At 43.6% G+C, this 15,844-nt stretch overlaps 2 protein-coding genes across 4 annotated transcripts in view; both read right to left on the minus strand.

The window, feature by feature from the left end:
• The window catches only part of HMGXB4 (HMG-box containing 4), a 35,588-nt gene extending 31,360 nt beyond the window's left edge, over positions 1-4,228 (minus strand). The window contains exon 1 of one of the 3 annotated variants that reach the window (XM_027541846.1): positions 4,137-4,228. The gene's annotated coding sequence lies outside the window, so the exon portion shown is untranslated. Of the gene's footprint in view, positions 1-3,512; positions 3,671-4,136 lie in introns of those variants that run through there. The other 2 variants (XM_027541844.1, XM_027541845.1) reach the window with 2 other exon arrangements.
• The window catches only part of ISX (intestine specific homeobox), a 148,446-nt gene continuing 136,604 nt past the window's right edge, over positions 4,003-15,844 (minus strand). The window contains 1 exon segment of the mRNA XM_027543434.1: positions 4,003-4,186. Coding sequence (XP_027399235.1) covers positions 4,003-4,186 — 184 coding nt within the window.

A 15,844-nucleotide genomic window follows, 5' to 3' on the forward strand; every position in this document is an offset into this window, starting at 1 on the left:
AACAGCTTTAATGCCATCAAGCCTTTCTTAAAGGCTACAGGTGAAAATGGGCTTCCCTTGTGGCTCAGCTGGTAAAGAATCTGCCTGTAACTCAGGAGACCTGGGTTAGGAAGATCCCTAGGAGAAGGGAAGGGCTACCCACTCCAGTATTCTGGCTTGGAAAATTCCACGGAGTGTATAGTCCATGGGATCGCAAAGAGTCGGACACGACTGAACAACTTTCACTTTCACAGGTGAAAATAAGGAGGAATTGCCACCTGTCCACTGGTGATGGAATTTTTATCATTATTAAGATATTCACTAATTTGAAGAACTGTTAAAATTTAAGTGTTCTAAATACTGCTTTAAATTCGTTAACATTACTTTTTTGGCATTCAACTTTATATGTCCATTTTGACTGTGAAGATGACAAGCCATAAACTGCACTGGAAGGTAAGGTTCTTCAAATATTTTTAGGACAGGCAATGTCACAATTCCTGCAGGAAAAGTTTTTGCAGGAAGTTTAAATTTTATATACTAAATATATTGAAAATGTCTTCATTCTGTTAGTGAAATGCTTAAAAGTTGATCTGATTATTTACTTATATTTTACCTTCGTAACGACAGTGGGGTTTAGAAATGCTGAAGGACACTTCAACGAGATATTGACAATCCCTTTGAGGAAGGTACAGGTAATTGTGAAGTATGCAACTTTTAGGAAAGAAAAGATGAATGAACAAGGGCAACTTTCCTAAGAGTTACATTTAAAATAAACCAAAAGAAAAAAGACCTACTTGCACAAGTCAGATAAGATGCAATGCACAGATAAGTTTATGTTGAAAATAGAAAAAGAAGTATTACCAGGAACGATTTACAAGTAACATTCAGAAATGTGAAAAAGCATTTCTCCACTTCCCTAAGGAATGGAAAGAAGAATGGACTTGGTCAAGGTAAGAGAGGCTTGAGTGAAGTGGAAAAATGAAATGAACTTGGTTCTTTTTACAAATAATTGGAGAACTGCTTACTCAAAGGGCTTTTCACAGGAAATTATGGGGATATGAGGTTGGGTATCATGTAGAAATTCATAATATAGCCAGCTTTCCATGTTCCAATACTAAGCGTTAAACTTTCTCAAATAGAAATTACTGTTGCCCCCTGTCCACCCACATGGTGCAACTCCAGGAGGGGTCAGAGGAGAAGCATCATCATAGGGAATTACATCCATTCATTTAAAAACAGAATATCTGCTCACTGGCACTAAAGCATAGTAAGTTTATTAGAAGAGTATATGGACCCCATTCATTTTCATAGGCTGATAATGCCAAGAAATAGCACAACTTGTGACCTCAAGTTAAATGTTTTCCATGCCAAATGGATTCTGGCTAAGAACCTTTGAGAAATAATGGGCAAAAAAATCTGAAATATTCAACGCCAATGCGGCCACCAATCTGTGATCAAGAACAAAATGCTCTACTGTATGAAGTGAAGGCAGGTCCTGAGACTTATAACCAGGCCTTCCCTTTGGAAATATCAAAACTAACATAAAACAGAGCTGAACAACTAACAGTCAGAATAGGAGTAAGTAGTTCTGAAGACAGCTCCAGAAAGAAAACAATGATGTCACTTACTGGACTATGAAAAGGCACTCATGGTCTCTTAACTGCTTTGAAAAACAACCAGTGGATGAAAAAACTGTACAAGGGAACAGAAAATTAGGAGCTGATCCTCAGAGGCACAGAACAGCACAGAAAACGTGTGCTGGTGTTGGCATTTTGTATTACAATCAGGTCTGCTACTATTATTCTAAAGACACAGGAGGAGCATTTATAAATTACAAGATTAAACAACCTATAGTAAAAAATGAACGGGGCCTGAAGGCAAGTCCAACTCAGTAAAGAACTGGGACGGTCAAGAACTTAGAAAACTAAAATTAGATACAATGGTCTCACTCACTCACAGCTTGGGCAGACTGATGGACCCTGAACTTGTAGGTTCTTTCAAGTGAGGATATTATTGCAGCCCAGGGGTTAGTTTTGGATGCTGACTCATAGAAGGAAGATGAAACCAGATAAAGAAGTCTCAAGCAACAGTGTGGAGGAAAGGCAAAGTTAGGGCAACATTTATATAAGATAACTCTCCTGATGTTCTTTCCAGGTCTTGAACATTATCCATGATAAATTCAGAGTCCAGGCTTAGGCAGCAGATTGTGAGGATTAATGAAATTGAAAAATATTAGGCTGGATATTCACATTAGAAAACAGAGGCCATAATTACATTAAATGTTGGCAAATGTAAAAACTCATTTCGATGTTTAAAGCTCATTCTCCGGAACTCCATAAATTTTGGTGTGTGTAGAATTCAAAACTGTCAACTTCAAAAGGTAGGATAATTTTACAATTATGTTCCTCTCAGTGGGTTAAGAAATGACAACAGAAGTAAAAGTTCATTATTTATGTTGTTTGTGGAAGTAAGAAATATGTCATCATGAAACATGTGTACTTTTGGAAGGTGAGAATTATCAAACTTGTGGACTTCTCTTCAAGAGATGAAAAAAGGAGACAGCGCTACTCTTCCACTTGTAGGTAAGTATATGGTGATGTTTAGGCTTTGCTTTCGGAGTTATCAAAGCAATCAGGAAAAAAGGGGAAATCATCAGACATAGTACTTTGTTATTTTGAAAGCCCAAATTAAAAGTACTTTGGAAAAAAAAGTTTCAGAAGATGGTGTTTTGAGGTCATCTCAGCCCCAGCATTCACTAGCAAGCTTCTTCATCCCAAAATGTAAGTGTGTTTTGAAAAAGACAAAGTAAGCCTCGGAAACCCGGGCAGTAAGCGAAATCCTGAGGCGCGGGTCCAGTTCAGGAGGCAAGCCTTTTTCAAGATTTTCAAGATTCCACGTTCTCTTCTTCCAGACCTTCTTTCAGGAACTCAAGCTGCCAGTCGGTGCAGGAAAAGGAAGATGCACATACAGCTGTTGCCAGTTTCTGAATTGCTGCTGTTGTTACTTTGAGGATAGGAGCAGGGGATGCCTTCTCATTTTCGCCCAGATTTCCTCCAATCTCAGAACCCAGAGCCTGGTAATTCTTGCCACTCCCTTCTCCACGAACCTACCTATGCAGCACTCACAGCCCCTGCCAGCTCTGGAAACTGCAGAGATCCCGACAGCCAGGGGTGGGGATTGAATCCTCTCATTGGGGTGCAATTGAGCGGAACCACGACCACCACACAGATCTGCTGACAACACACATTTCCAAAAAAACCCAGCGGTACAAATTTTGACAAGCCTTATCCAATCAACAGGCTCTACTCTAGATTCAGTGGTTGTTTTTTTTTAATTCTGCTATGGGGTAATATAATCAGCCACCAACTTAGCCATCAGGTAGCAGAGAGATAAGATGGTTCTCCTCTTCTGCCCGATAGAAAAATTAAGTGAAACCTACAAGTAAACAGCTTTGGGTTTAAAATGGGTCTGGATGGAGCAGATCCCACTAAGGAAGGCACGTTCAAACTGGGTCGCACGCAATGATTACATACCACACAGGTTATTGCTACAAAGAGCCCCCAAGACCACCATTTTTGTGGTCCCCACGGCAAACCAACGGGATTCTCTTGGCAGTTTTGCAGCAACAGCTAGTTCAACAAAGCTGGGCGAAGAGGGGAAAAAAAAAGAAAGCTCGTCGCATCCATTCCTGCCAGCCGCGCCCCAGCCCTCCCGTCACCCCGGCTCCCTTGCCCCTTGACAGCCCAGGGACCGTGTCCCGGGTCCTGAGCCGCAAGGCGGCCGCGACCCGGGTTCCCGCGTCCCGGCGGCTCTAGGCGCCCCCGAGGGCGGAGACGGCCGGGCAGGGGGAGGGGCGGCCTCGGCCCGCGGGCCCCCGGGGCGGCCGCACGCCCCCTCCCGGCCCGCACTTTCCCGCCTTCCCCATTTGAACAGCTCCCGCCCGCCTTCCTCCTTCGGCCCGCTCCAGCCCCTTCCCGGGGGCGGACTGCGGCCGCTACTCCAGTCCCCGGCTCGGCCCCTGGGCTAGGCCGCGAGGGGCCCGGGGCGCTCTCGGGGCGGTGTCGCGGCCCGAGGCGGCGGGTGGCGGCGGGGCGGGGCCGCTGCCGCCTGGGGGTGGGGGCCTAGCTCGGCCTCGTGGGGGCTCCGCTCGCCGCTACCTTCACTAGGCTCGCCCGGATCCCGCCTCAGCGCCGCCGACCGCCGCCATCTTGGAGAAGGAGAGAAAAGCGCGAGCGACCAGGGAGCCTCAGTCGAGCCCAGAGCGCAGACTCCGCTTTGGAAGGGGAATCCCGCTGGTGCAAGAGCGCCGAGCGCATCGAATGAGATGCTGGGCTTGCTGAGCCCCGGAGCTAGTCTGTAATAAGAATTAGTTCTGTGTCAGGCTTGGGCTAGAAGCTTTACGAACAGGACAGCATTTGATCCTCACTGCATCTCTGTGAGGTAGGTTCCGTCACATTTTACAGATCAGAAATGGGGTTCAGAGGGAGGGGTTAAGTGACTTGCCCAAGGATACACAGGTAGTTGGAGTGCAAGACAGGCTACCAGCCACTTATAAGACTTTTGAGTTTTACTGAAGTGCTCTTTCCGAAAAACCCTGCTGTTTCCTTCAAGATATTTTTATACAATAACTTCTGTCTTTGCAAAATCGTGCAGATCAATACCAGTGCTGCTTGTCTGGAATTTAGCATCTGCATTTAGAAGATTGGCGTATTTGGGGTGAGGTAGGCAGAATGTATCTTTATAACAATGCACTGAAAAATAATTTGCACGGCACATCATCTGCATTTCTCCCCATAAATCGTTTGCATTTCAAAGTTAGAAACAGTTTTCAGAGAAATGAAAAGTTGCTACACAAAGGAGGGAAAGGGTTTTGTTTTTTCCCCATTTTGCTCTGGAGAATTCAGACCAATGGGTAGAAGTTACAGTGTGCAGCTCTTGGTTCAATATGCAGACAAATTAATTTTTCCAGCGCAGTTCAGTTATGTTTGACTACTTTGTAAGGTAGTGAGCTCCCTGTCACCAGAGGAGTCCAAGCAGAAGCTAGTGTCATAGTTTCTGTGAAGCAGGGAGTTTAGAGATATAGAATGACTTATCAGTTCAGTTCAGTCGCCCAGTCGTGTCCGACTCTTTGGGACCCCATGAAGCACAGTGCACCAGGCCTCCCTGTCCATCACCAACTCTCGGAGTCTACCCAAACCCATGCCCATTGTGTCGGTGATGCCATCCAACCATCTCATCCTCTGTCCTCCCCTTCTCCTCCTGCCTTCAATCTTTCCCAGCATCAGGGTCTTTTCCAATGAGTCAGCTCTTCGGATCAGGTGGCCAAAGTATTGAAGTTTCAGCTTCAACATCAGTCCTTCCAATGAACACCCAGGACTGATCTCCTTTAGGATTGACTGGTTGGATCTCCTTTCAGTCCAAGGGACTCTCAAGAGTCTTCTCCAACACCACAGTTCAAAAGCATCAATTCTTCAGCACTCAGCTTTCTTTAGTGTCCAACTATCACATCCATACATGACTACTGGAAAAATCATAGCCTTGACTAGACGGACCTTTGTTGGCAAAGTAATGTCTCTTATTTTTAATATGCTGTCTAGGTTGGTCATAACTTTCCTTCCAAGGAGCAAGCATCTTTCAATTTCATGGCTGCATTCACCATCCACAGTGATTTTGGAGCCCAGAAAAAACAGGCAGCCACTGTTTTCACTGTTTCCCCATCTATTTGCCATGAAGTGATGGAACCGGATGCCATGATCTTCGTTTTCTGAATGTTGAGCTTTAAGCCAACTTTTTCACTCTCCTCTTTCACTTTCAACAAGAGGCTCTTTAGTTCTTCTTCACTTTCTGCCATAAGGGTGGTATCATCTGCATATCTGAGGTTATTGATATTTCTCCTGGCAATCTTGATTCCAGCTTGTGCTTCCTCCAGCCCAACGTTTCTCATGATGTACTCTTCAGTTCAGTTCAGTTCAGTCGCTCAGTCGTGTCCAACTCTTTGCAACCCCATGAATCGCAGCACGCCAGGCCTCCCTGTCCATCACCAACTCCCGGAGTTCACCCAGACTCATGTCCATTGAGCCAGTGATGCCATCCAGCCATCTCATCCTCTGTTGTCCCCTTCTCCTCCTGCCCCCAATCCCTCCCAGCATCAGAGTCTTTTCCAATGAGTCAACTCTTTGCATGAGGTGGCTAAAGTACTGGAGTTTCAGCTTTAGCATCATTCCTTCCAAAGAAATCCCAGGGTTGATCTCCTTCAGAATGGACTGGTTGGATCTCCTTGCAGTCCAAGGGATTCTCAAGAGTCTTCTCCAACACCACAGTTCAAAAGCATCAATTCTTCAGCGCTCAGCCTTCCTCACAGTCCAACTCTCACATCCATACATGACCACGGGAAAATCCATAGCCTTGACTAGACGAACCTTTGTTAGCAAAGTAATGTCTCTGCTTTTGAATATGCTATCTAGGTTGGTCATAACTTTCCTTCCAAGGAGTAAGCATCTTTTAATTTCATGGCTGCAGTCACCATCTGCAGTGATTTTGGAGCCCCCCAAAATAAATGTACTCTGCATATAAGTTAAATAAGCAGGGTGACAATATACAGCCTTGACGTACTCCTTTTCCTATTTGGAACCAATCTGTTGTTCCATGTCCAGTTCTAACTGTTGCTTCCTGACCTGTATACAGGTTTCTCAAGAGGCAGGTCAGGTGGTCTGGTATTCCCATCTCTTTCAGAATTTTCCACAGTTTCTTGTGATCCACACAGTCAAAGGCTTTGGCATAGTCAATAAAGCAGAAATAGATGTTTTTCTGGCACTCTTTTGCTTTTTTGATGCTCCAGCAGATGTTGGCAGTTTGATCTCTGGTTCCTCTGCCTTTTCTAAAACCAGCTTGAACATCTGGAAATTCACGGTTCACATATTGCTGAAGCCTGGCTTGGAGAATTTTGAGCATTACTTTACTAGCATGTGAGATGAGTGCAATTGTGCAGTAGTTTGAGCATTCTTTGGCATTACCTTTCTTTGGGGTTGGAATGAAAATTGACCTTTTCCAGTCCTGTGGTCACTGCTGAGTTTTCCAAATTTGCTGACATATTGAGTACAGCACTTTCACAGCATCATCTTTTAGAATTTGAAATAGCTCAACTGGAATTCCATCCCCTCCACTAGCTTTGTTTGTAGTGATGCTTCCTAAGGCCCACCTGACTTCACTTCCCAGGCTGTCTGTCTCTAGGTGAGTGGGAGTGATCACACCTTCATGATTATCTGGGTGATTAAGATCTTTTTTGTGTAGTTCTTCTGTATATTCCTGCCACCTCTTCTTAATATCTTCTGCTTCTGTTAGCTCCATACCATTCTGTTCTTTATTGACCCCATCTTTGCATGAAATGTTCCCTTGGTATCTCTAATTTTCTTGAAGAGATCTCTAGTCTTTCCCATTCTGTTGTTTTCCTCTGTTTCTTTTCATTGATCACCGAGGAAGGCTTTCTTAACTCTCCTTGCTATTCTTTGGAACTCTGCATTCAAATGGGTATATCTTTCCTTTTCTCCTTTGCTTTTTGCTTCTCTTCTTTAAACAGCTATTTGTAAGGCCTCCTCAGAGAGCCATTTTGCTTTTTTGCATTTCTTTTTCTTGGGGATGGTCTTGCTCCCTGTCTCCTGTACAATGTCATGAACCTCCGTCCAAAGTTCATCAGGCACTCTGTCTATCAGATCTAGTCCCTTAAATCTTTCTCACTTCCAGTGTATAGTCATAAGGGATTTGATTTAGGTCACACCTGAATGGTCTAGTGGTTTTCCCCACTTTCTTCAATTTCAGTCTGAATTTGACAATAAAGAGTTCATGAACTGAGCCACAGTCAGCTCCTGGTCTTGTTTTTGCTGACTATATAGAGATTCTCCATCTTTGGCTGCAAAGGATATAATCAATCTGATTTCGGTGTTGACCATCTGGTGATGTCCATGTGTAGAGTTTTCTCCTGTGTTGTTGGAAGAGGGTGTTTGCTATGACCAGTGAGTTGTCTTGGCAGAACTCTGTGAGACTTTGCCTTGCTTCATTCTGTATTCTAAGGCCAAATTTGCCTGTTACTCCAGGTGTTCCTTGACTTCCTACTTTTGCATTCCGGTCCTCTATAATGAAAAGGACATCTTTTTTGGGTGTTAGTTCTAGCAGGTCTTGTAGGTCTTCATAGAAGTGTTCAACTTCAGCTTTTTCAGCATTACTGGTCAGGGCATAGACTTGGATTACTGTGATAATGAATGGTTTGCCTTGGAAACGAACAGAGATCATTCTGTTGTTTTGAGATTGCATCCAAGTACTGCATTTCGGACTCTTTTGTTGACTATGATGGCTACTCCATTTCTTCTAAGGGATTCCTGCCCACAGTAGTAGATACACTGGTTATCTGAGTTAAATTCACCTATTCCAGTCCATCTTAGTTCCATCTTACAAGAAGTCCATCTTAAAAGAATGGCTTCTAGAGTTGTGAAACCCATGAGACTCTATGCAAAATTATGTGTTTGTGCACGTGTGTATTTTTCTGGGGTTTAGATCCTATTAAAGATTAGGAACCTCTATCCTAGCCGGCTGTCCATTCCAGAATTGGACAGGTGCTTGAAGATGATATAGTCATTCTTATCACTTTACAGACTTACAAATTGAGGTCAAAAGGAGCAGGGGGATTTGTCTCAACCCATGCTGTCAATTAGTGATCAGATTAGGATTAGATACCAGGTTATTGGACTCTTGGTTTTCACTGCCGTTTTCGCCATATCACTCTCTCTCTTCCTCTATGCTATGTAGAAGATGAGATTCTGTTTAATTACTGTTCTTACAACTGTGAGATGCTGAGATGTTAAAACACTTGAGACAGAGTTGTTGAATATATCCCTCAAGTGTAAACACCCACACATGCACACAAAATAACTCTGGCATAATGACCTTCTGCACAGCCCCTATCCTGCTCACCAAAAAGACTGGCAATGAGTTTCACCAAATGGTATGGGATTGCACTTCTGGGACACCTTACCTGACATTAGCATCCTTGCTAAGTATTTAAGAGCCTCAGGAATGTATATCTCTCTTCTTCAATATTGGTCAGGATGTTTCTAGTTGTAAGCGACAGAAACCCAATTCAAATTAGTTCAGCAGGAAAGGGGAATTTATTGGCTAACATTATTGAGGTGTCCAGTGCATTCAGCTGTGGCTGGATCCAGGGAGGAGCTCCAGCTGCTCTCTTGACATCTCTCTTTGGTGCTTTCTTCTGAACTGGCTTTATTCTCAGGCTCCAGGTGGTGACTCCAATAGTTCCAGGCTTTATTATCTTTATTGCTAGCAACATCCCTGGAGAGAAGGTTTCTTTTTCCTGTTTGTTTGGTAGGTATCATGGGACTGACTCTTCTTTCCTGAATTGGATCATATGTCCAAACAGAAAGCAATTGGTATGAGTAAAGGCATGGGGTACGCTCATTGGTTAAATTAGGTCACATCCTCACCCAGGAGTAGGTCAGGCAGAACCTTAAGGAAAATCAGAGATTGTTGTCAGAAGAACTGTAGGGAGAAACAGACAAACACAATTATGTCAGAGATTTCAACAACTGTCTCTCAATAACTGATAGAATACCTAAATAGAAAATCAGAAATGCAACTAAAACCTTGAGCAGCATGTTAATTGGCTTCGGTTCAGTTCAGTTGCTCAGTCGTGTCTGACTCTGCAACCCTGTGGACTGCAGCACCCCAGGCCTCCCTGTCCATCACCAACTCCTGGAGTTTACTCAAACTCATTTCCATTGAGTCATTGATGCCATCCAACCATCTCATCCTCTGTTGTCCCCTTCTCCTCCTGTCTTCAATCTTTCCCAGCATCAGGGTCTTTTCAAATGAGTCAACTCTTTGCATCAGGTGACCAAAGTGTTGGAGTTTCAGCTTCAACATCAGTCCTTCCAATGGATATTCAGGACTGATTTCCTTAGGATTGACTGGTTTGACCCCCTTGCAGTCCAAGGGACTCTCAAGAGTCTTCTCCAACACCACACTTCAAAAGCATCAATTCTTTGGTGCTCAGCTTTCTTTATAGTCCAACTCTCATATCCATACATGACTCCTGGAAAAACCATAGCCTTGACCAGAAGGACCTTTGTTGGCAAAGTAACGTCTCTGCTTTTTAATATGCTGTCTAGGTTGGTCATAACTTTTCTCCCAAGGAGTAAGCATCTTTAATTTCATGGCTGCAGTCACCATCTGCAGTGATTTTGGAGCCCCCCCCCCAAATAAAGTCTGCCACTGTTTCCACTGTTTCTCCATCTAATTGCCGTGAAGTAATGAGACCAGATGCCGTTATCTTTTTTTCTGAATGATGAGCTTTAAGCCAGCTTTTTCACTCTCCTTTCACTTTCATCAAGAGGCTCTTTAGTTCTTCTTCACTTTCTGCCATAAGGGTGGTGTCATCTGCATATCTGAAGTTATTGATATTTCTCCCGGCAATCTTGATTCCAGCTTGTGCTTCATCCAGCCCAGTGTTTCTCTTGATATACTCTGCATATAAGTTAAATAAGCAGGGTGACAATATACAGTCTTGACGTACTCCTTTTCCTATTTGGAACCAGTCTGTTGTTCCATGTCCAGTTCTAACTGTTGATTCCTGACCTGCATACAGATTTCTCAAGGGGCAGGTCAGGTGGTCTGGTATTCCCATCTCTTTCAGAATTTTCCACAGTTTATTGTGATCCACACAGTCAAAGGCTTTGGCATAGTCAATAAAGCAGAAATAGATGTTTTTCTGGCACTCTCTTGCCTTTTCACTGATCCAACGATGTTGGCAATTTGATCTCTGGTTCCTCTGCCTTTTCTAAAACCAGCTTGAACATGTGAAAGTTCATGGTTCACGTATTGTTGAAACCTGGCTTGGAGACTTTTGAGCATTACTTTACTAGCGTGTGCCACCCAACAACATACATGCTTTGTAAGAGCACATGGAGCATTTACCAAGATAGACTATATATTGAGCCATAAAAAAAGTCTTAATAAGTTTAGAAAGGATTCAAGTCATGTGAAATATGTTCTCACTATAATGGAACTAAGCTAGAAATCAGTGACATAGGGATAATGTCTCTATGGAAAATTCCCAATTATCTGGAGATTAAATCATGTACCTTCAAATCCTGCAGACATTCAAAAATGAGTCAAAAGGGAAATATAGAAGTATATTGAACTGAATCAAAACAAAAAACACAAAACATATCAAAATGTGTGGGATGCAGTTAAAGTAGGGCTCCGAGGAAGATTTATAGTACTAAAATCTATGGTACTAAATCTGTCAATAAAAGACAGGTCTCAAAGTTTCAAGTCAATAACATCAACTTTCACTTTAAGAAATTATCAGTGGGTTGGGGGCTTCCCTGGCAGTCCAGTGGCTGGGACTCTGTACTTCCACTGCAGGGGTATGGGTTTGACCCCTGGTTGGGGAACTAAGATCTCACATGCTGCACCATGCAGCCAAAAAAAAAAAAAAAATTAGAGAAATTAATTAAAATTAAAGTCAAAATAAGCAGAAAAGAGGAAATAATAGAGGAAGGGCAAAAATCGTTAAAATGGAAAGCAGACAAATGATAGAGAAAATAAATAAAACTGAAAAACTGATTCCAGGGTTGGGGAAGAGAAAGTATAAATGAGCCCGAAGCACGCTGTAGTACCAGAAAATAAGAAGAGTTCTTCAGAAAGAGAAACGGAGGGTGTGTGTGTTTGTTGTGTGTGTGTGTGGGGTGGGGGGGAGGCGAGGGTATGTCAAAGGGACAGACGAATTGACCTGAAAGAGCTCCCGATGGTCAGAGCTGGAGCAATTCAAGAAACTAACTAAATGGTATCTATTGGATCATAACCAAGGTTATAAAATAAATATACAGGAGTTGATAATGATGTAAATGATTGAAGAGATAAATAAATAGGGGAAAAGAGACAAATATGCATTGTAGAAAAATCCCAAATAATATATGCAGGCACTCCTGGCCCCCACCAGGAGGTTGAGCTTAATTCTCACCTTTCCATTTGAGAGTTGGCTAGACTTAGTGACTCAATTCTGAAGACTGTAGTCACGGAGAGAGAAGGTAGTAATTGTAGATGTCGAATTCTGTCACGTGCTGCCTTAACCAAGTGATACTAGTTACCTTTGATATGACAGGATGAGAAAGACTCTTTACCTTGAGGTATTCTTCCCCTGGCTTCTCAGGTGGCTCAGTGGTAAGGAATCTGCATGTCATCGCATGAGACGTGGATTTGATCCCTGGGTCAGGAAGATCTCCTGGAGTAGGAAATGGCAACTTGCTCTAGTATTCTTGCCTGGAAAATTCCATGGACAGAGGAACCTGATGGGCTACAGTCCTTGGGGTCACAAAGAGTCAGACACAACTCAGCGACTGAGCACACATTCTTCCCTTAAATCCATCACTCCAGCCAAATCATGATAAAATACATCAGATACACACCCAAATTGAGGGACCATCTCCAAAGCACCTGACCAGTACTCCTTAAGTCTGTCAAGGTTGTGAAAAATGAGGGAAGGTTGAAACATAGTCACAGACCAGAAGACACGAACACAGCAAAATGCAAAGTGGTAATCTCTACAGTGTAATGGATCCTAGAACAGAGCGAGGACATTAACAGAAAACCTGCAACATCCAAAGTCTAGAGTTTCATTAATAGTAATGTGTCTTTGTTGGTTCCTTATATTTTGACAAATATACAACAGTAGTGTGACATAGTAACACAAGGGGAACCTGAGACTGCAGAGTGAGTGGTGTATGAGAACTTTCTCAGCTATCTTTGCAAGTTTTCTGTAAGTCTAAAATTATTCCAAATAAAGGTTTATTTTCAAAAGGTTATCCTTTGAGAAGATCTATAAAATGGGTAAATTTCTAGTTGGACTGATCAGAGAGAAAAAAGAAAGAAGGCATGAAATAGTAAAATCAGAAACCCAGCTGCAAAATGCACACACACAACTTTTGCCTTCGCTGTCCATCTGTGTTGACACACGTACATGAAGTGATTTATTTTCACAGCTGCATAGTATTCTATGGTGGCAGTGTACCAGATTTTATTTTTTCATTCTCATCACTTTGGGCATTTACATTGTATCCATTTAAAAAATTATTAGAGACTTCCCTAGTGGCCCAATGGCTAAGATTCAGAGCTCCTGATGCAGGGGGCCTGGATTCAATTCCTGATCGGGGAACTAGATCCCACATGCTGCAACTAAGAGTGTGAGCGTTGCAACTAAAGATCCTGGATTCCAAATCTTACACATACCGCAACCGAGACCCGGCACGGCCAAATAAATAAATACTTAAAAATGGTTGTAAGCAGTAGTGCAGCAATCTTGTTTGAGTGCCCTGTGCATTTGTGTGAGAGCTTCCTCGAGAAGTCTTCTAGGAGTGAAAATGCTACTACGCGTGTGTGCTAAGTCGCTTCAGTTGTGTCCGACTTTTTGCGACCTTATGGACTGTAGCCCACCGGGCTCTCTGTCCATGGGATTCTCCAGGCAAGAAACTGGAGTGGGCTGCCATGCCCTCCTCCAGGGGATCTTCCTGATCCGGGAATTGAACCCTCATTATGCCTCCTGCATTGGCCGGTGATTTCTTTACCACTAGCGAAGTTCTTTACCACCTGGGAAGCCTGGAAGTACTATAACCTAGTGCATATCACTCTTTACCGATATCACCAGGTTACTTTCAAAGTGGTTGAATGAACTTCTGTGTTTTTCCTATGTTGACTTCCTGAGTTCTGTTCTGTCTCAGCTTGGGGGCTTCCATCTCTCTCCCTCCTCTCCATGCCTTTCACCTATGAGATGACCAATTAAGGTTAATCCTAGATGATGGAAACACCCAGACCTCCTGAAATATATTAATAACCTCTTGAATTTTGCTCTTTCAAAATATGATCAAAGCTTCAACCTCCCGGTGAAGTCCAGTGTAAGAAAAATTAACATGGTGTACATATCTGGCAATTTTCTGTATGACCCAATAAACTGAAGGACCCGTTCATAGACACGAAATCATTTGCTTGGTCATTTGAGACATACATTGTATTCTCGTAAATACTCCTTTTGTACTGGCTGGCCTCATCCTCCTGGTTTTTCAGATATGAGGAGTGACTTATCCAAGGTCCCATAGTAAATTAATGGCAGTACTGAGATGAGAGGGCTTCCTAGGTGGCTCAGTGGTAAAGAATCCGCTTGCCGATTCGGGAAATGCAGGTTCGATCTCTGGGTTGGGAAGATCCCCTGGAGAAGGAAATGGCAACCCACTCTGGTATACTTGCCTGGAAAATCCCATGGACAGAGGAGCCTGGTGGGCTTCAGTCCGTAGGGTTGCAAAAGAATCAGATATAACTGAGCGACTGAGCACCACCACCACCAACACCAAGATGAGAACTCACTTTCTCTCGACCCCACCAGAAAAGTCATTCCCAACCCCATCTTTGTGTTTGAAGGCTAGTAACTCTGATTCAGTGCCCAGGGATGCAGAGAGTGTATCCTGATGTTCTCCATTTCATGGAGCCAAGCACAGCTGCATATATAAACCTGCTCAAATGGCAACTGCTCTGAGCCCTCAATTTATTTAGAGGGGGGTGATCGTTTTCCCTCTGGTCTCCTAAATGCTCAGAGGTCCTGTCACATACCCATGATTTGGCTTTCATCCTGCCACTCCTGGTCCCCAATAGCTCTTCCTGTTCTCCCACCTCACTGCCCATTCCCTGTGACCCTTGCTTTGCCTTCCTCCTTCTCTCTGTGTTATGCTCAGCCGGGGAGTCACATGGGTCCCCAAGGGTCCCAGCTCTTCAGTGATGAGTTCCCAGAGGATGATGGCAGCCTTGTCTTGTCCCCCTGGCACACCCACAGTGCCAGTTGGCTGGACCATCACCTCTCCTCGAGGACAGGATCTCAGTGCAGAGTCTAGTCATTGCTTCATCCTCATGCTCCTCAGTTCCCAGCCCCTCACTGGAAGGTGAGCTTCCTCCCAGCATCTTCCTTTCCAGCAACCAAGCTCCAGCTGGCGCTACCCAGTCTGTAAGACATGTTTTAATGACTTTAAACTACAGAGGGAAGGGATCAGAGTTCTCTTCCTTATTCCTGTGGCTACAGATAAATAAAATGCAAATGGGAAGGATGACATCTTATTACTTTCCATTCTGGCTCTAAATCCCAGGTGCTTGCTGAGCACTGTCTTCCTGTGACTTTAAAAATATACTTTATTCTCACCAGCTCCCAAACCCGCTCACCTCCCAGTCTTTCTTACTGGCCAAATTGGTGGCACCATTTGAGGATGAAAATAAACAACAGTAGTAGCAGATTCGCTGGAGGAGGGCATGGCAACCCACTCCAGTAGTCTTGCCTAGAGAGTCCCCATGGAGGGGGAGCCTGGTGGGCTGCAGTCCATGGAGTCACAAAGAATCGGACATGACTGAGTGACTAAGCACAGCATAGCATAGCATAGTAGCAAATACAACCCCATAATAAAGGAAGAATCACTGAGTCCACTGATAAAGGTAAGTACGTAAATTAAAAAATGGGCTAGAAGAGAAAGCTCTGCCTTATGAGAAAAACCAAATAAACAAGAGAAAAAAAGATGGCATTAGACAATCATTCTTTGGCAACTATTATAGTTACAACTGAGGTGAGAGTGGGCAAGGGATGCTGATATAGTGGGCAAAGTTGGGGGGTGATGGATGTTACACAATCTCAAATTAGCTCTCCACAAGGTACTTATTATTTACAAAGGAAAACCCAGCAACATTACTGGGGCAACCTGGCAAAGGCCACTTTAGCCAGGCATCAAAGATAACATCACCAGCAAACGGACAACTTGACATCATGTGC

The sequence above is a fragment of the Bos indicus x Bos taurus genome, chromosome 5, assembly GCF_003369695.1.
Source record: "Bos indicus x Bos taurus breed Angus x Brahman F1 hybrid chromosome 5, Bos_hybrid_MaternalHap_v2.0, whole genome shotgun sequence".
NCBI lineage: Eukaryota > Metazoa > Chordata > Mammalia > Artiodactyla > Bovidae > Bos > Bos indicus x Bos taurus.